This window comes from Merops nubicus, unplaced genomic scaffold, assembly GCF_000691845.1.
Source record: "Merops nubicus isolate BGI_N331 unplaced genomic scaffold, ASM69184v1 scaffold3003, whole genome shotgun sequence".
Taxonomy (NCBI): Eukaryota; Metazoa; Chordata; class Aves; order Coraciiformes; family Meropidae; genus Merops; species Merops nubicus.
The window spans coordinates 102,566-122,237 of record NW_008598085.1 but is presented as its reverse complement, the minus strand read 5'-3'; the positions used below and the strand labels follow the sequence as shown (position 1 = coordinate 122,237).

The following is a 19,672-nucleotide window of genomic DNA, read 5'->3' as shown; positions in this document are numbered from 1 at the left end:
GTGAACTCAATGCCACTGTCAATATCATTAATGAAGATATTAAATAACTCTGGCCCCACCACAGACCCCTGAGGGACACCACTTGTCACCATCCTCCATCTGGACATCAAGCCATTGACCATCACGCTCTGGATGTGACCATCCAGCCAGTTCTTTATCTACTGAACAGTCCACCCATCGAACTTGTAATTCCCCAGTTTACAGTTTAGGATGTGGTGGGGGACCGTGTCAAAGTCCTTGCAGAAGCCCAGACAGACAAGACCCATAGGTCTTCCCTTGTCAACTGATGCAATCACTTCATTGTAGAACACGACTAGGTTGGTGAGATAGGACTTGTCCCTACGAAATCTTTGCTGACTACCTACGATTCCCTCCCTGTCCTCCATGTGCCAGAGTACAGCTTCTAGGAGGGTCTGTTCCATTATCTTCCTGGGCACAGAGGAGAGGCTAACAGGGCGGTAGTTCCCAGGGTCTTCTTTTTTACCCTTTTTGAAGATGGCATGATGTCACCCTTTTTCCAGTTGCTAGGGACTTCACCTGACTGCCATAACTTCTCAAATATTATGGAGGTTTGCTCAGCAACGACATCAGCCAGTTCCTTCAATACTCTGGGATGCAACCCATCAGGTCCCATGGACTTATTTATGTCCAGGTTCCTCAGGTAGTCGTGGACCTTGTCCTTGCTTACAGTGGGAGGGACTTTATATCTACTTGGTCCTTGTCCTATGGGCCCTTGTTAACTGTGAGCATTACTAGTACAGTCATGTCTTTAATATTAAGATTACTTCAAGGTTTTCAGATATTTCACACAAATTTACTTTCATATAGTTTTTTTCTAAGTCTATTAAAAAGCAATATCAGATTCTCTGAAGTGACATTTTTTTTATTTTTGAAGGATTCCTTTGATTCTGGAATTAGCTCGTTTTTCTGTGAAAGTAAACTACCCTGAGCTTGCCTATGATTGCATTCTTGATTTGAAGAGAGCTGGGATTACTGTAAGTATAAATTAATGATGGTTAATTTTTTTTTCTTTTACATCCTCACCGCCGTTGAGATTATACTTTAACAATGATACTGATGATTCTAGGATCTTCTGTTCTTCTCTGTATTGTTTATATATTCATTAATGTAAGTAATTGCTTGGATAAGTGATCGATTTCTAAATTAGAGGGAAGTTGCAAGGCCACAAGTAAAGATATATATATATATAGATAGAATAGGGTATTAGTAGTGCGGTAAGTTTTGGCAAATAAACATTAACTAAATTTTTGCCTTTGTTTTTTGAATGTTGTCTGTGGAACAGTTTGATTGGAAGTTAAATGCTTGCAGGTTTTGAAGACCTAACCAGTTTACCCATTGAGATTGTAATTGGTCACAATGATATAAACCCTAAAAGCAGTTAGTTACACCACTTCAGTCTTTATGAGTACAATATCAACCTTGCAGAACAGCATAGGAATTCTGATTTTGATGAGGAGAAAACAGAGCATTTGTCTGGAGCATGGCTAGGGGACTGATGGAAGGAGGAGTTCAGAAAAACTGCCCCAAAGTTGTTACCTTTTCAGAAAAGTAGGACTTAAACAGTATACTTCTGTCTTGGAATGAGAAATCCAGAGACAAGGTGTCAGAAACAGTACTCCCTAATCCTTTCCTTTGTGTGGGTCTTTTTGGACAGTGCTTGTTCCTATACACTTCCCAGTTTGCTTTAGTAGGAATGATTAATTTTCTAGCAAACTATTATTTGATTTGTTATTTACTAACATTTAATAATTTTTACTTTTCTGTAGTATTTTTATTACAATGTTACTGGAAGGGTATTCTTAGATTAAAATTTTGTATGGTCTCCCTGGTAACTGGTCTTTCAATCTGTGTGCTGTTTTTGAGTCTTTACATCCAGCTGACTCTGAGGTTTGTATTTTCTTTTTGTGACCTTTTTCCTGGTCTTGCTGTAACCTCAACCAGCAACTAAGCACCACACAACCCACTTGCTCACTCACTCCCTGGGCTGTGGTGGGATGGGGGAGAGTAACAGAAGGGTGAAAGTGAGCAAACTTGTGGGGCAAGATAAATTAAATTTATCTTATTTATCAATTAAAAAGAAAAAATAAATAATAAATTGTACAGAAAAGATGAGGGAAAAAGTAAGAGAAAAATACCCACCCTCACACCCCCAAAACAATGTAAGTAAAAGCAATTGCTCAGTACTGCCTGATGCCCAACCAGTCCCTGAGCAGCGGCCCCCCCACTTGCCTTCCCCCTCAGTTTTATTGCTAGGAATGATGTCAAATGGTCTGGCATCTCCCTTTGGTCAGTCGGGGTTGGCTGTCCTGGCCACGTCCCCTCCCAGCTCTCTGTGCACCCCAAGCCTGCTTGCTGGTGGGGCAGGATGGGCAGAGCAGCCTTTGGCAACTCTGCAAGCAGTGCTCAGCAGTAACTGACACGTCCCTGTCCCACTGAGACAAATTTACAAATGTATTTCCAAAGTTATATTATAATGATCTTTGAGTTACTTGTAAATATTACTGAATTTTTTCTATTTCAGGTGTCTGCTTCAGGCCCATTTTTTCCTGAAATTTTTCTACATTGCTACATTCCTACATGCAGGAAATGACATTTCCTAAGTCAAAAGTCATACACAACTCCACAGCATTGTACTGGAAGATGTGCTTAAATCCCTTAGCTCAAAGATGCACAATGGTTTAGTTTGAGTATTTGTATAGCCAGTAATAGCAAGTACCCCTTCGGTGGCAGCAGTAAAGAAGCGTTGCTTCTGTCCAACCTTCTCTTCTCCCTTAGAGTTAATAGGTGCTTAAGTGACCATCTTCAGATTGCCTGGTGTTCCCACAGTGGCCTCTTCATGGTGAAATGAGAGAAATCTGTATCAGGTTCTGTTTCCTTGGCTTTTGCCAAATACTGATGCATTTCTCAGCTGTAACATGAATTCCATCTCTGTGTATTTGTCATTACATGATAGTGGTAGTTCTGCATTCATCAAGTTTTTCAAGATCTCATCTGTTTTCCAGTCACAGGGATATTAAATTAACAAAGGTCATGCTGAGTGATTTGATAATAGTTCATAATGCATGAAGAATGGAGATGCTGTCTGGTTTTCCCTCCTGTACTGTATGAAACAAAATGCAAAGTATCTTAGATGATCCACACATATAACTTGTATGATTTAATAGCCAAATCTCTCCTGAAGTGTTAAAATCTATCCTCTTTTTTCACTTAAAAGTTGCACTACCCATAAAGATGAGTCCTTTATGTCTTGACTATCAGTTATTTGAAGCCTGTACATTTTTAATAACTTTAGTGAACAAGAAACTACTAGAACTGAAATTAAATTACAGTATAGGAAAAGCAAGCATACACTGGTTTTCTTTATGCAAAGTCTGGCAATGAAAACTTAAAAAATCTTGGTAAAGTTTTTTGCAGCTTTGGCTCAGTAAGAAGTGACTGCTATTCAAACAACAAATTCTGCTCCCTTTGGTTTCAGTTAAATAGCTGGTACAGCAGGATTTTCAGTAAGAGTGTAATTGCATGGGTTTAATCTTCATTGTGTTCTTTTTTTACTAATTTTATAAATTTTACTAATTATTAAATGTAGCATTTTTTATATTAATACTTAATAGGAGCAAGGGAAACTTATTGAAATAGAATGCCTGGAATATGAATATGAAATTAAAAAAAACGGCACTAAAATTGTGACTTACTCCAAAGGAGCTGTTGAGGTATGTTCTTTAACTTTGAGATAAAAGGTTTAATTTGTTAAACATGAAAAATTGCATCGCACTTGTGTGACTTAATTAAATTATAGTGATCAGCTATTTATTTAAACTTTATATTCTTTGTAATTGGGCTGCCAAGAAGAAAACAGGGAAAAATAACAGTTGTATATCTCTCTTAAGTCTTCTGTCTAACTATACAAGTTCGTAATATATCATGTCCCAAGAGTAAAGATGGCAGCATTGAGGCATGCAAAAGCAAAACTCTCTTGCTTTCATATTTTACACTTATGGGTGGTGTTTTCACAGAATATCTCAAGTTGGAAAGGACCCATAAGGATCACTGAGTTCAGCTCAAATATTAGTAACTGTTATGGGTGATCTCATACAGGGAAATGGAGATTATTCCTGATAAATTATTACACTGGGAGGATTTTCTTGGATTTCTGTAGTCATTTAACTCAGTTATAATTCACACCATCAAAATCAGTACCCTAAATTGTCAATGTTATCAATGTGATTAGACAGATGCTTAAAATGAGCAGTTTAGAACAGCTATTAAAGACACCTGAAGTTCCTAAAATGGGAAGTATGAATATGCTTCATGGGAATTGGTAGTGTTAATGCCTGTCTATGACTGCTCTCATTTTTGTGTTCAGAAATTCCATTCACCTTTTGAAAAAAAATACATTAATTCCTTGTACAAATATGAAACTGCTGATACTGCTTAAATAAAAAAAAACATATTTCTAAATACTCCTACCAGGGTGTATGCAGTTGGAAAGTATTTTCGCTTGATTTTCTTTTTTTGTGATCTTTATTTTTGCATGTCTGTTACTGTAGGTAAGGATTTGCTTTTAGATTTAATAGGGACCAAGTTTAATTGACAGTGTGGCAAATCCCATTCATAATATTTCTTTTTTTCCTCTGCCACAATGCATTTATAGCTTAGTATAAAAAAAAAGAAGCTAAGCCTTCTGAATTTACAAATATTTCACAATTTTCAATTTCTGTTTATCATAAGAAAGGGCAAAAGCTGACAGACTCTTTCCTGAAATATGTAGTAGCAGCATGGAGTACCTCAAAGAAGTATTCCTTAGTTAAAAATGCCTCTTAAAAAAAAAAAAAAGAAAGAAAGAAAAAGAAAGTTTCCAAAGTATGCTGGCTTAGGGACTACTTTCTATTGGAAACAGTCCTAATATTAAAATTTTGAGGATCACGTAATAGTTTGTATTCATTAAATGCAATATATGCTAATTAGTTTTTCATATCTGTAGGCTCAGTTGAAATTGATAAAAAATCTTGAGTTAACCTTAAAACGTGCAGTTCAGTTGAGAGATCCTGATGTGATTCAGGTTGTTTGTACAACCCAGTGGAACCTGTGCTTACCACTACTACAACACAACCTGCACCAGCGTGTGCGACAGCCATTGGTAGCCGTTGCTGATGTCCTTGAAGAGATTGACAGGTAACTTTCTATGCTGTGTACTTTTTTTATTTGTTACTTTGAAAAGTAATGCCTGAACATCAAAATGATTTAAAAGCTCAAGCTTTATGATGTTGTGTCTTTGAAAATTTTCCAGTAGCTTGTAATAATTTAGCGTCTGTGTGTTGCATACGTTTCCTCGTGAATCATTTAAATTTAGCTTCCTTTCGGGCAAAATCTCACCCTGTTTAGTATTCTATAGCAAATATTGACATTTGTTAGGAACTGAACAATATTCTAGTTAATCAAAATTGTGAGAAAATTGCAGAGCTGCAACATGATTTAGTGCGTTCGCACGTCGTTCAGATTTTTGTATTAACATCACTTTTTTTTGGTTAAAAACATACAATTAAAAAATTACTTTTAAAAAATATCATGGTCTCTGTATTACATAGATTATTTGATATACAAGACACTTCTTGAAAGATTGTATTTCTGGTGATACTTCTTTTTAATTGAAAAATCTGCTATGTTAAGATAATGTCTGTTTTTTTAGATGTATTCTTCTGTTTCCTGTTATGTGGTACTTAAGCACATAAATATCTTTGCCTTTTCCCTTAATTTGAGTGGAACAAGTAAACCTTAGTCTGTGGTACTTAGTGTAGTTTGGACTTACACATAGGCTGACTACTAAGAAAAAAGATGTTAAGATCTTAACTTCTATAGTATAGCTAGTTATAATCAGCATAGTCTATCATTTGAACAGAACAGTGGGTGTTTTCTGATAAAAGTATTACAGAGGAAGGTCAGGAATATATTTCTAGTGTTTATAAAACGTAATTTTTTAGTTGCCTAAAGAGGAAACAGAAGCCTGGAGAAGCAGATACACAGGTGTAAAACCACTATATTGAATTACTGTACTGTGATTCAAATATTTCTTACCCTATTCATGCAAAAAGTGCAATATCAGCATGTGCAACTGATATTTATACTGAACATCAGTAATGACAATTTCTCTCCACAAGGTTATGGGGTAGATTTTGGGTGATTTAGGGTTTTGACTCTTCTAACCCATATATTCCTAGCAGTCCAGTAGGCTCAACCTCAGTTATGAGGTGTTACTGTCACTAGAAATTTGAGTGAAGTCGCTTGTCACTATTAATTTGCCTGTCTTCTTTTTTTGTTTTGATTGCAGCATTAATTACAACTACTCAGGTCTGCAGTCAAAGGGCCATACTTGCTCAGTCAGGTTAGGTCTAATGTGGGCATACGTTGGTTCTTTGGCATGACATTTGAAAGCCTTGAAAACCTTGCTTCTGTTCTGTTGCTCATAATATAGCTATCATTTTGTGTTGCCTCCTCCTACCTGTGTTTTGTCTTGCAGGGTTAATGGAACTAAAATGCAGTTAAATTTTTTAAGTAATTTCATTAAAAAGGCAGGATAATGAAAATGAAAGAGACAAGTAAGTTAGAAAAGGAATATCTATTTTTAATTTGGAGTTACTTTTAATTACTGAGTTTCAGTTTTGGGTAATTTTGAGGTCTAAGAATTTTAGTTTGCCTCATCTTAACAGTTTACATCTAAATTCCTGTTCCTTAGCATGTTGGTTTTGTTGCGTTGCCAAGTTCATATGGAAATAGCTCGTATTGAAGAAGATGAGGATAGAATAGAGGCTGCTGTGGAGCACCTGCAGAAAGCTGTACGTCTGAACGACAAGGGGCAGTACCAGGAGTGTCTGGGACTGGCTTTGAACCGTCTTGGTTCGTGTGCTCTGCTGTGTAAGTCACCCGAGCGTCCGGAGGATCAGGCAGTAATGATGATTGAACAGGTAATCTTGACAAATAAGGTTAGTAGCTGAGATAGGTTTGCTTGTTAAACTCTGGCAGGGGAAATGCTGGCTGCTTGTAACTGTGTATTAGCAGAGCCAGCTTGCTTTCAGCAAATTGGCATTGTTTAGTTGCCTTGAAAAACTCTTGAATTCTCTCTATGGTGGTCATGCTGCTTCACACTCTGAAGATTGCAGTAGAGGATTTTTTCAAGTTATGTTCAAAGCTGATTTCTTGGAGAGGAGGGGAAGTTACTCAGTAGCGCAAATATTAGCAAAGAAGAAGCCTATTCGTAATTGTCAACAATTAAGATTTCATTGCATGGAACAATGTTTTTATTAATGAGAGAAGCAGTGGCCATGTAGCCAAAGAAGCTCAAGGAATGTCAACTTCATGAGGTTCAAGAAGGCTAAGTGCAGGATCCTGCACCTGGGTTGGGTCAAACCCTGGAATCAATACAGGCTGAAGGATGAAGAGATTGAGAGCTGCCTTGCTGAGGAGGACTTGGGGGTGCTGGTGGATGAAAAGCTGGATGTGGGCTGTCAGTGTGCCACAATGAAGCCACTGGCCCAGCAGTGCAGGCAGCAGGGCAGGGAGGGGATCCTGCCCCTCTGCCTTGCTCTGGGGAGACCCCCCTGCAGTGCTGGGGCAGCTCTGGAGTCCTCAGCACAGCAGAGCCAGGGACCTGCTGGAGCAGGGCCAGAGGAGCCCCAGCAATGCCCCGAGGGGGGAACCCCTCTGCTGGGAGTCCAGCAGAAGAGAGTTGGGCTGGGGCAGCTGCAGAGAAGGCTTCATGGCAGCTTTCTGGTACTTAAAGGGAGCCTGTCAGGAAGAGGGAGACAGTGTTTTTAGCAGGGCCTTTTGCAACAAGACTCAATGGATAATGGTTTTAAATTAAAAGAGGGGAGATCTACACTAGATAGAAGGAAGAAATGTTTACAATGTGGGTTGTGAAACACTGGCCCAGGCTGCCCAGAGAGGTGGTCACTGCCCCATCCCTGGCACCATCCCAGGTAAGGATGGCAGGGGCTCTGAGCACCCTGCTCTAGCTGCAGATGTTCCTGCTCCCTGCAGAGGGGTTGGACTGGATGGCCTTTAAAGGTCCCATTGCACCCAAAGTATTTGGTGATTGTACACATCCTAGCTGGCTTTGAGATAAATCAGTATTATGTCACACCTAAAGTGATACTAGATAACATAATCTAAAGTCACAGTGTAGTCATTGCCAAGAGTTACTGCATCTAATTCTGTTGTGGTATCTCAGCACCTGAACAAAAGTAACTGAATGCTAGTTGGCTAAAAGAAATTTCAGTTGTACAGCATTTTGGGCTATTCACAGAAATTAAGCTCAGTTCACTGAACCTAGAATCAATACTGGAAAGCTGCTGGTGAGTCGATATGTCTATTGTTAAAGGCAAAAGAAGTGAAGATTTTTTTTGTCTAGTTTTAATGATATTCGATTCAAGCCTGCTCTGTTTAAATATTCTTTTAAGAAAGCACTTACGCTGCCTCTGACTTTGGCTAATTCTGAGTGGACTAGAAATATTTTCTATTTTGTAGCAACTCCTAGTTATTGCACTACAGGTATGCTGTTGTTTATTCCTAAATAAATACTGTTCTTTATTTAGGGAAGTATAACATAATGACAGGTTATACACTGAAGAGTATACCATGAACTGTATTTCTATACAGGTATCTTTGACGTATTCATGTCAAGATCAAGCAAAGTTCTACTTCCAACGATCAGTAGTGCTGCAGAAAAGCTGTATAAGATAAATGAAGATACTGTATTTTTTTTGCAGTTCTGTTTCGGAAATAAGATAGATAAATAGAAGTATAATTAAAAAAAATTGTAACATTTAGTTCTTTTCTTTACATAGGCTAAAAGGAGAAAGCAGAAGGATAATGGGAGGACAAAGAGATCCCTTCTGGTAAATGCAGGTCTTGCACTAGCTCCTGATTCATTTCAAATAGTCCTTGACAGTGAAAATGAAGCTAAAGGTAATGTAGGTAGGTGCAGCTAAAAGTTACTATACTAGACTTTGACTGCTTTGCAGAGTCTTAAATGTTGGACATAACATCTAGTGGCAGCATGTAGAGAAGATTGCAGTACAGGTGAAGTGATAGTTGTGCTGAATTCTGTGGTGAAGCTCCTACCGACTTCATTAGGGATCTAAGATTTTATATTGTGATACCGAAGAGGAAATGCTGTTGTTTTTCTCTGAATTCATCTGAATCCTACTGTTGTGCTGTAGTGTGCTGTAAGTTGGTGAGGTGTAGGTTTTTCCCCATTTGTTGGATGGTTTGGGGAAACCTTGAAAGACTGGAAAAAGAGCTGGATTTGAAGTACTTATCAATCAAGTTGCATACCCTTCATGTGGATTTTTTCATCTCATATTTTAAAATAACCCTAAATTCTTTTTTCTTTGCTAAGTTTCCTCAGGTAAAAGTAGGAGTCCGCTAAGCAAGCTCTGCGCAAAAGCACAACATCATATTAAAAGTGTGGAGGAGGTTGATGAACATTGGAAACACTTCAGAGATGAAAATTACAGAGAGAGGTAATTACTGTAGACAAGAAGCTTTTCTTTTGCCTTGTGTAGAAGTTTCTAATGGGAGAGTTTCTTACTGAACTGTGAAGTTACTTCATGATACCTTCTAAGAGGCTGAATACGTCACGCAACCCAGGCAAAGCATTTAAGCAAGTGTTTAACTTTATGTCTGAAGAGTTCCATTGTGGTTGCACGCTGTGTGTGATGGGATCCAGCTCTTTCTGATCTGCTCTCTCCCATGCACACGTGAATTCACCTGCTCTGTTGGTACGAGCCGAACACACAGAAGGAGGAGTGGGCTAAGGCTGAAGACTGCGTAACTTGATGTATAGTTGAAACTTTGCTGAAGTGTCTTTTTAGGTCTGTGTACCACATCACATACTACAACGTTTGGGGTTTTTTTTGATAAATAAGCAAGTAGTCTGTTCTGAGCGTCAGAAAGATTAATCTGTAGGAGAATCACAGGGGTTTTTTTGACTATTTGTATATCATTTTATGATCCTTTATTTAAAAGGAGAAGTTTCCTTTTTTTTGACACTAAAAATTCCTGTGATTAAATTTAAACTAAATTGTTTTCAAGACTTATTTTGAAATTCTCAACATCAGTTCTGAAATATTTAGTTTAGTTTACTTTAAAAGATAGATAATTAGGAGTGTCACACACATTTTGAAATTTCAGTATACTTACTGTCCAAAACAAGAATTTTGTCCCACTCCTGATATGCTGAGAGGATGTTCTGTTTGTTTTTGATGGCCATCATTATCAATGTGATTTTTTTGTTGATCCTAAAGTATGGAGGATAATCCTGCTTATGAAGTAATTTTATGTATGCTTGTTCTTTGGTAGAATTATACTCTGGGCAGATTTGGCAAAAGTTGCACGTAAACAAGAAGTATGGGATGTCTGCCGTGCAGCATGCAGATTTTGCCTCATGTATGATGATACTTTGTTTAGGAAGATAACAAAACTTAAAAAAAGTAAGTGAACAAATTATTTTTAATGTTGTAAGAGGAACTTTTTCCTCATTTTTTAGAGTTACTTGGAGGAGTCAGTCAATATTATTATTATTATAGTAAATATTAATATAATTATCATCATCATTATTACTATTTTCTTCCCTCCAATTCCCAAAGTTCCCTTAGACTCTCATCTGTCACTGAGTGTTGGCATACATGGAATAATTATTCCACTTCTGAATCTAGAAATCAGTCAGTAAATTTTTCTGTTGTAACCATATTCTCCCTTCAGAACTCTCTCACCAGTGCTAAAGAAAAGTACTTATGTGAAATGTATCTTTTTTTGATTATTGGTCTAGTAGTTTGTAATACCTTTAATATTTGAAATCTTGGTACACACTTGGCTGTTGTTTTTTCTCTAGCCAATGTTAGTTGAACCAGTTCCACATTTTTTCTCCAGATTGTTTCCAAGGTTTACTTAAAGTAGGACATTAATTTACCTGTTTTCTTTCACACATTTGGCACCTCCAGCCCAGCCACGTTTCATCTTTCGTCTCTTTTCCAAACTAAAGGGAAAAAGAAATACTCTACCAGAAACTCTGGGCAGCCATGCACCAAAAGCATCATTAATTGGAACTCGCTTGTTTTTTTTTTCTCTTTCATAAGTTTTGTTTCTCAAAAGTAGTGTCTTTGTCATACTCTGAATGTTTACAGGGCTTTATAATGCTATCTGTGCCAGTCTAAACACTTCTGCTATGTAGGCACGTTATCAAGACACTTCCCATCTCAAATGGTTTGTTACAAGGTTGCTGAAGGTCCCTGCTTTCAGAGGCAGAACACTAAAAATCAAACAATAACTGCCACCTTGCCTAAGGTCTCTGTTCTTGAGAACTATAGAGTGACATCCTGGAAACCCACTCCTTGAGTGTTCTATGTTTCTATAAATGCAGAGGAAACAATGCTGCATTTGGTGGGGCAATTGAGGTAATCTATTCTAGAGAGTTTGTAACTGTGGAATACTATTTGTAGTTAAATGTGAATAAACTTTTAGATAGTCAAGGCAGTAAGAGAAATTTATGATTGACTGGAGTTATCTAAGAACTGCTGGCACCATTCATTTTCATGTTCCACTTAATTTTTCTTCAACTACTGCTAATTCTAGGATTAGTGGGTGAGAAGAACGAAAGGTTGTCTTTATATACATCTTTATACTCAGGATAGGGCGAAGATAGTTGTTGTAGTGTGAAGACCCTCTACAGAGGCTTACTGGGTTGTCAGGCCTGAAAAATGGTAAATAATTCAAGACATTCTAGAGTTACAGAAAAAGAACATACCAGTTCCTATTAATGATGCTTTTCGTGTGTCACTGCCATGTGTTTCTGGTAAGTATTTCTTTTTCCCTTTAGTTTGGAAAAGAGATGAAAGGTGAAACATGGTTAGTCTGGAGAAAGTAAATACATATGATTGATCTGAGAACCAGTAGCAATGCTGTGAAATTATCAGACTGTAGGCTTTAAGAAAATAAAAACATTACTTTTTAATAGAAATTAAAAGGTTAGTTTGGAACATTGAAGTTTGGTTTAAAAAATTAGGCAAAGACTAATAAGTTAGATTTATCAGAGTATTGAACTTGATGGGTTGAACAAAACCTTTGGTTCAGGAGATTGCTTGGATGCAAATTCTGAAAAACTATCAGTAAAGACCAGGAAAAAAAAGTATGTTTGGGGAGCCTACTTCTTATGCCTTTCCTCAAACACCTATTATTGGCCAACAATGTAGAGGGAATCTACTCTCATGGCTTTTATGCTCTTACTTTGTGTTTATAGTAAAATCTTGGTCCTTTCTCTTCATTATTAAACTACAGAAAATATTAGTATATTTATCTTTATTGCTGTGTATGTTGCCAGAAAGTCAACCCTATCTATGATTTAAAGACACTGAGATTTTAGCCACTACATAGTGTCCAGCACTCCACTTCCACTGAAGCAATAAAATTGAACCAAAGGCCATGGGTTATATTCCTGTTAATGTACTTTCAGTATGCATGTTATGACTGGAGCAAGTTATTTGCTGCAAATAATGAAGTTATGTACAAATGCAGCAAAATCACAAACAACCTCAGCAGTGCTTGAAAAGAGCAGGTTTTGAGTGCAATAAATTGTACTGTTGAAAAAAAAAAATAGCTGAAAAAATTTTAAAATGAAGGAGATATTTTTCTCATTTGCATGGTAATAATAATAGATTTATTTATTACTTTTAGCACAGAAGAGGAAAGCTAGTACAACTATGGTGGGTGATGATCAAGGTGATGGCTTAAAAGAAGAATCATTAATGCCTGCTAAATCCTTCTCTTTTGAAAGAGATTTACTCAGAATATTAGCAGAAATAAGATTCATCAATGCAGAGGTGAGTAAATTACACAGCTGTCATTTTTTGTTTTACGTCTGGATTTATGTATAAATCATAAAGCACTGGAAATTTTAATTTAATTATTGTCTATATCCACATAAACTAAAGGAAGAAGAAGTTTCATGAAGGTTTTTATCAAAATACTCTGTGAAAGTAACTACAGAAGTAGTTTCACTGCAGGTGGTGATAACACAGTTTTACAAGAGTTTCTGTTGTACATGTTTGACATGTGACATTATGTTTCAGGATCCTTAAAGTTCCAGCATGATTAGAAAACATTTTTTCTTAATTTTTTTTTTAATCAATGAAATTGTTTAGTAAAATTAGCTGTAGGCAATTGGAAGTCTATGAGGTATTTTATGTAGTATTTCATATAGTTGTATGTGCCTGTACAACATTTGAAAAAGCATTTTTAAAAATTTGCTTGTTTTTGTAAAAGGTAACAACACTGATACTAATTTTCCAGGCAGAAAATTTATTTCTCTGTATCTTTTCAGGCAACTGTTCATTTATTAAGATTGCAGGGAATTGAACTGAATGATCATGCTGAACCTCCAGAAGATTCAAGTCCAGGATATGTTTTACATGCTCCTGAAAGTGATCCAGAATGGAAAACATACAGGTGCTTTTCTGTAATATGTAACAAGGCCCAGGAACTGTAACAGATAGCTAGTATCACAGATAGAAGAAATAATTTTTGCAGTTACCATCTTAGTAAAATTCATTGTCACCAGATGCTTCATGTTTGTAGGTAGCCAAGGTAATGGAAAAAGGAAAACATTCAGAAAAAATGTTTGAAGTAATTTTTCTTTGGTTTACTTTCATTCTGAAGTGTGCACTTTATTTTTCTTTTAATGTTTATTTCTCTGAAACTAGAAGCTAGTACCCAGACCTTTAAAAGTCTTAAATCTGTGTTATATTTAGATTTAGGAAATATATGAAATTGGTATTTAAAAAATTATTTTCCCAAATCAAGGAACTCTCTCTTGCTTTATTGCTCCTATAATTATAATGGTGTCAGAGTACTCGAATACATGCAGTGAATTACTTCGGTTTGCAAAACTGGTCTGTTCCATGAGCAGCTGAAATAAACAAGGGAGAGGAAAAAGCAGCAACTATGGTCTTTTTCCTCGTCTCACATGATTATTTCATGCAAAGGAGGAGAGGGGGAAGAATTCTGAAGATTATATTTAAACTCTCCTTTCTTGACATTCATATTAGTATCAGCCCGATTGTGACAGTGGTCGTGTCCTGGGTGAGTGGGATGTCAGAGCTGTGTCCCCAGCTCTGTGCATTAAGTCTGAAAGGAGTGCCTTACTTGTCTCTCTTTTCAAGTAGAGGCCTGTCATGGCTATTTCACGATTTCTAACACTGAATTTGTGGATTCATGCATGCATTTGAAAAAACTGTGGATGAAGCATGAATTATAGCTGCTATTTTTAAAGCTAATAGAATTTTAGTGTCAGGAGCTATTAAATTTTTTTGTTGATACTAATTCTTTTCCTGAGTCATCATCTCATCCAAGTGAAATGTAAGTTAAAGGATGAAGACTTAATAAATGCAATTGAAAAGTATTTAGAAATTTGTTGTTGTTGTTGTTGATTGAGATGTGCTAGTGCATATTGAACCTTACAGTCTAAATCCTTCTACTGTTGAGATTTTGGAATGACAGCTTCTTTAAACTAATCTTGTAGTTCATGGATAGACTGCTTATCTCGGTATGCTATGGAAAACTTCCAACGTGCAGCTGAAATAGGAGAAGAATTGAATGAGGCCTGGATTGTTCACAATGCTGTGGTGTATGTCTTAAACTACAATAGGCATCTTATCTGTTTGGGAAAACAGAGGGAAATTGTTGAGTATCTGCGGAATCTTCTTGGAGCCATCAAGGCTGTTGGGCATAATGGGTAAGTTTAGATACTTGGTTATGAACATGCTCTTTTTTTCAAAAACAGAAAAAATATTTTCACAAACATTGCAAATCACTTTGTGCTGTGAGAAACTCTTATTTCTGGCTTTCATTAATAGTAGAAGGACTTAGGCATATACAGAGTAGTTCGGAAAATAAATTCAATTTTGTAGTGTAAAAATGAGTTTTTAATCCTTTCTATTTGTTCTTTGTTACTATTCACTATAAGCCATTTAGACTAAGCAGTGTTTTTTTTATCTTCATAGCGGATAACAGAATATGCATGTGAAATAGCATTTTGTTAAGTTAGTCAGAAAGAATCAGGAAAATTTTCTTAGCCTGTGCATTTGTAGGACTGATTGAAATGTGTTTGCTTACTGTCAGATGCTTCGAGGTTGAATTATGTGGTAAATATAATTTGTTGTAAAGATTTCTAATTACAGCAAGGTGGTTACTACTGTTTGTGAAATATAAGAGAAAAGCAAAAAAAAAAGGAACATGCACATTAATAGACCATGAAAATGGGAATATAGATTCCGCAGTGGTTTAGAGAAATCCTGTTCTGTAGTAAATGCAACAGGAGGATGATTGTCTGTGACAGAGAACATGCTCAAGTCAAAGTCTGACTGTGGGACAAAATCCTGGAAATTTTAAAACATTATTGACAGTGACCTCAGCAGTAAGCAGACTGTTGGGACCAGCAGCAAAGGTGGCTCTTTTAACAGTATTGGGGAGCAAAGCCTAAGGTGTAGTTTGTGCAGGGATGAAGACCATTAATACCTGTTTATTAATTCTGGTACTTATATTAGCATGTATCAGCAAGAATCTCTTAGGCATAATTCAGTTTGTATTCTTGCTCTCAAAAAAAAGGTAATTCCATGCCAATCAGCTACTGAGCTGAAGAGTAATTCAGTGGAATAAATAAATGGTGAGGGCTTTGGCTTAGCTTATTTCTTTTGGAAATAGTTATTATTTTCATGCAGAGCAGCCCACTAATAAAAAAAATTATCTTTTAAATGTGTTTGACCAACGTAAATATGATTTTTTTTTCTGTGATGAAATAGAAGCTTCAATTACAGAAAGAGCTGAAAAAATATGAACTTGGTTGTTGGTTTTTTTTTTTTTTTTTTAATATTTAAACATTCTAACTACTTTTCCAGTGGGATTTTTAGTATCAATAATTTTGCTTTCTAGGAAAAATCTAGATTTTCAAGTAATGTTTATTACTTAGATGTAATAAACTATTCCCTCCTTATTTTGATCTCATGCAATATGCAATTCTGACTTTTCTGTTCTTCTACAGAAGCACTGTGATTTTATTGATGTTGTGTAATGCTTTGGCTCGGGGCTTAATTCTTTGTTGGATTCCAAAGCCAAAACTTTCTGAAAAGGAAAAAAAAAATGCAGCAACAGATGGAAGTGAAAAAGATGCAGCGAAGAAACATGAAAATACAAATGTCATCCAGTGTTTTTCGGTAGATCCCAGTGGACTTCCTGATATCAAAGATGCCATAGAGGTACAAAGCCCACATTTTTCGCAGTCGGTTTTGAACAACTGTCATATATTGCAATTCAAAAAAACTAAGTTGTAGAATTTTTTGAAAAATATAAGGTACCATCTTTTACATTTCCTACTGCCACAGGTGCTCCCCAAATGCACAGTGAAGTTCCTTACCAACTGGAGCTGAGGGCTGTGACTTGTATTTGCTATATGGGTTGACTTCATGGAGATATTGTTAGGTTAGAGATGCATGTGCAGTAGTTTAAAAATAACTAATGGATGGAATGTTCCATACAAAGAGGTTTTCACATTTATCCTCTTTCTGTCTCTTCTTCTTCTTGGCATTTAGATTTGTGAATTTGCCCTAAATGTGACAACTGGAACCACACCTAATGAAACAATACCTATTGCTACACAACAACAGATCATTGCTACATGGGTGAAGGCAAAACAGTTAAATCAGCAGCAGATCGGACATAAACTGGAGATGGAGGAGGTATTCTCTCAAATCCTGCATAATGTTGAAACCTCTCTTTGAAAAATATGAACAATGTTTACTTGAAAAAAAAAAATCTGTTAACGTAATTTTTAAAATTTTATTTAAATTTTTAAAAATTTCTTCTTAGGCTAATGGTAGAGCACAAAATCCTATGGCAAGAATTCTTGTTGGTCTAGAGATGTATTCCTGTAATGGCTTGGGTCTCATGGATTTCACTGTTCCTGGCTTATCTCAGGTATTTAGCTTTGTTTTATTAGCTCTTGAATTTTAGGAAATTGCATAGTAAAATATGATTTCCATTTCAGTTTTGGATGGAGGCAAAATTAATTTTCAAACATTTATTGTACTATTATTTCCTTTAAAACTGTCCAAGAGGTTGAATAGCTGTGACAGGTAGAAGATGTTTGTGACTGTATATTTTCATATATCCAAAAAAGCAGATAGCATTATAAAACCAATATTAGAATTACTCCCTTTATGCTGTAACAGATTACTTCCTTAACGATCAGGCATACATCGTGGGTTCATATGAATTCTCTACAGAGCTATACTTCTGACCTTTCAGAAGTATGGAGAAAACTTTATAGAATCATAGAACTGTTTGGGTTGGAAAAGGTCTTTAATATCAAGTCCAACTGTTAGCCCAGCACTGCCAGGTCCCCACTGCCCTGTGTCCACCATCTCCACAGCTGGAAACCCCTCCAGGGATGGGGACTCCACCACTGCCCTTAGCAGCTTGTTCCAGGCTTTGACAACCTGTCCAGGGAAGATTTTTCCTAATGTCCAACCTAAACCTTCCCTGGTGCAACTTGAGGCTGTTTCCTCCTGTTCAATCGCTTGTTACCTGGGAAAAGAGACCAACACCCACCTCATCACAACTTCCTTTTAGGTAGTTGTAGAGAGGTATATTTTAGGGTTTGTGTTGGAAATATTAAGAATTTTAAGAGAATGTTGTGCAAGGAATCAATTTTTGGTAGTTGAAAGGTAAAACACAACTACAGTCTGTAACTATTTAAATAATTAGGTGTTTTTTTAATGAGTCCTATACGAGGCATAGCTTTTTAAAGTACTTGCTTTTCTTCCATGATTACTAGCGCTGAATGGTGCCACACTTTTCCTATGATCCTGTTGGTTAGCAGGCTATTCAAGAGGAATAAAGAGGGTGTAGAAAGGCTTATACTCTGTATTTTCAAAGCAGAGAATTGTATTTTATCTGTTTGATTACTATATTTATAACTTCCACCTCCTGTAAAAAACTTACTTTAAGGGCTAAGATGTGTTTCCCTGTTTACTTAGCAATCTGGCAACATTGCCTGATACTTCTGTAGAAGTCATACCTTCTAAAGACTAGGATCTGGGTCCTTATATAGGTATCTAATTGTAGTTGATCTACAGATTTATGTCAAATGGTATAAGTTAACTTTAGCTATTAATCAATCTGGTGGCTTAGTTTCAAGGAGCAGTGTTTTAGTATCCTCATTTTGACCTGTTCATTAACAATTCTGTAAGATGAATGGTTGTTAAAATAAAAACAATTATCTGTAAAAGATGGAACTTCCTGACTAATGCTTGTAAAAGCAAGGAAGACATTTATATCCTGTAATGAAACTATGTGTGAAACACTGTTGTTGTAAAACCAGTTCTATCTCCCATTACATACCTTTGGCTTTGCTAAAATGGGCTCTGAATTTCAGATGTCTTGTTTGACTGATTTTTAGAAGGGTGCTGAGGACATATAATAAATACTGACAGATAGTGCTGGTCAAAAGGCATGCACACTTACAGCTGGATTTGCATACACTGTTATTATACTTACTAGAAGGGAATTGTGCTTCTCTATTGCATATTTTGATTATTCTTTTAACTCTTTGGTTTTCTAGATTGTTTTAGTACATACTTGTTCCATGTTGAGGTGGGTTGTATGAAAGGTACAGCTGTAACCAAGTATGTGCTATAGCAAAGAGCATGATAAAAACCTGAGATTTAAACTTTTTTTCTCCCACCTCCCCAGTTAGTGAAAGCTGCTTTGGAATGCAGTTGGACAGATTCCTTAGTGGAACTGCAGACACTGACACGACTTACATATTTCGCATATGTAGCCCATAACTATGAAATAGTGATGACTTGTGCCAAAAGGATCTTGCAATCAGATGAGAACTTTTTGCACAACAGAGATACTAAGAAATATGAAATGTAAGTACATGGAATTTTATGTGCTGCTGTGGTGTACTTGAAGTAAGTTTTGAAGAAAGAGTATATAGGGTCAATGCATTTGATCACATAAGCAAAAGCATCTGTTTTACAAAGAAACTGCACAGTTAGAAGTGAAAGTGAAGTTCTACTTCTCTTGACTCTGCCATTACCAGTTACCAAGTACTGCAGGTGTTTTAACTCTGCAGCGTAGCCCGAGGAAAAGGCAGCAGGAGATCCTGTGGGTCTGGATCTCATTCATTCAGGAAGATAAGTGAATTTTGTTATCCGAGTGGGTCAACATGTCGATATAACAGATAACATTATAACATATATGTATATACTTGTGTTTGTGTGTGTTCCTGGGGAGTGTTGCTTTTCTGAAATGGTCTCTGACAGTCATGGTCTTTTCACACTTTTATAATTTGCAGATGGAAAGTAACTTATTCCCATTCTTTTGCTGATGCAAATTGCCTGCAGTGCTGAACTGACTGTAGTACAGAAAGGGTCTACACAGTTCAGGGAATAAGATGGAGCTGTATGTGATACTGTATTTCAAGTTCTGGTGTCAGGTGGGCTTTATGGTCTATATTATATGGGTGCGATAGGAATGTATCGCATTTATTTCTTTGAAGACTCAGTGTCTTACTTAACTGATAATTTAAAACTTTGATCTCAAA

The 19,672-nt window shown here is 36.5% G+C and overlaps 1 protein-coding gene across 1 annotated transcript in view; it reads left to right on the top strand.

The window, feature by feature from the left end:
• Positions 1-895: 895 nt before the first annotated feature.
• CFAP46 (cilia and flagella associated protein 46) overlaps positions 896-19,672 on the top strand; it is a gene marked incomplete at its 5' end in the record, with an annotated part of 64,045 nt that continues 45,268 nt past the window's right edge. The window contains 14 exons of the mRNA XM_008936904.1: positions 896-995; positions 3,633-3,731; positions 5,003-5,193; positions 6,752-6,980; positions 8,859-8,979; positions 9,413-9,536; positions 10,375-10,505; positions 12,760-12,890; positions 13,391-13,515; positions 14,588-14,800; positions 16,106-16,319; positions 16,653-16,799; positions 16,930-17,037; positions 18,814-18,995. Coding sequence (XP_008935152.1) covers positions 896-995; positions 3,633-3,731; positions 5,003-5,193; positions 6,752-6,980; positions 8,859-8,979; positions 9,413-9,536; positions 10,375-10,505; positions 12,760-12,890; positions 13,391-13,515; positions 14,588-14,800; positions 16,106-16,319; positions 16,653-16,799; positions 16,930-17,037; positions 18,814-18,995 — 2,115 coding nt within the window. The remainder of the gene's footprint in view (positions 996-3,632; positions 3,732-5,002; positions 5,194-6,751; positions 6,981-8,858; positions 8,980-9,412; positions 9,537-10,374; positions 10,506-12,759; positions 12,891-13,390; positions 13,516-14,587; positions 14,801-16,105; positions 16,320-16,652; positions 16,800-16,929; positions 17,038-18,813; positions 18,996-19,672) is intronic.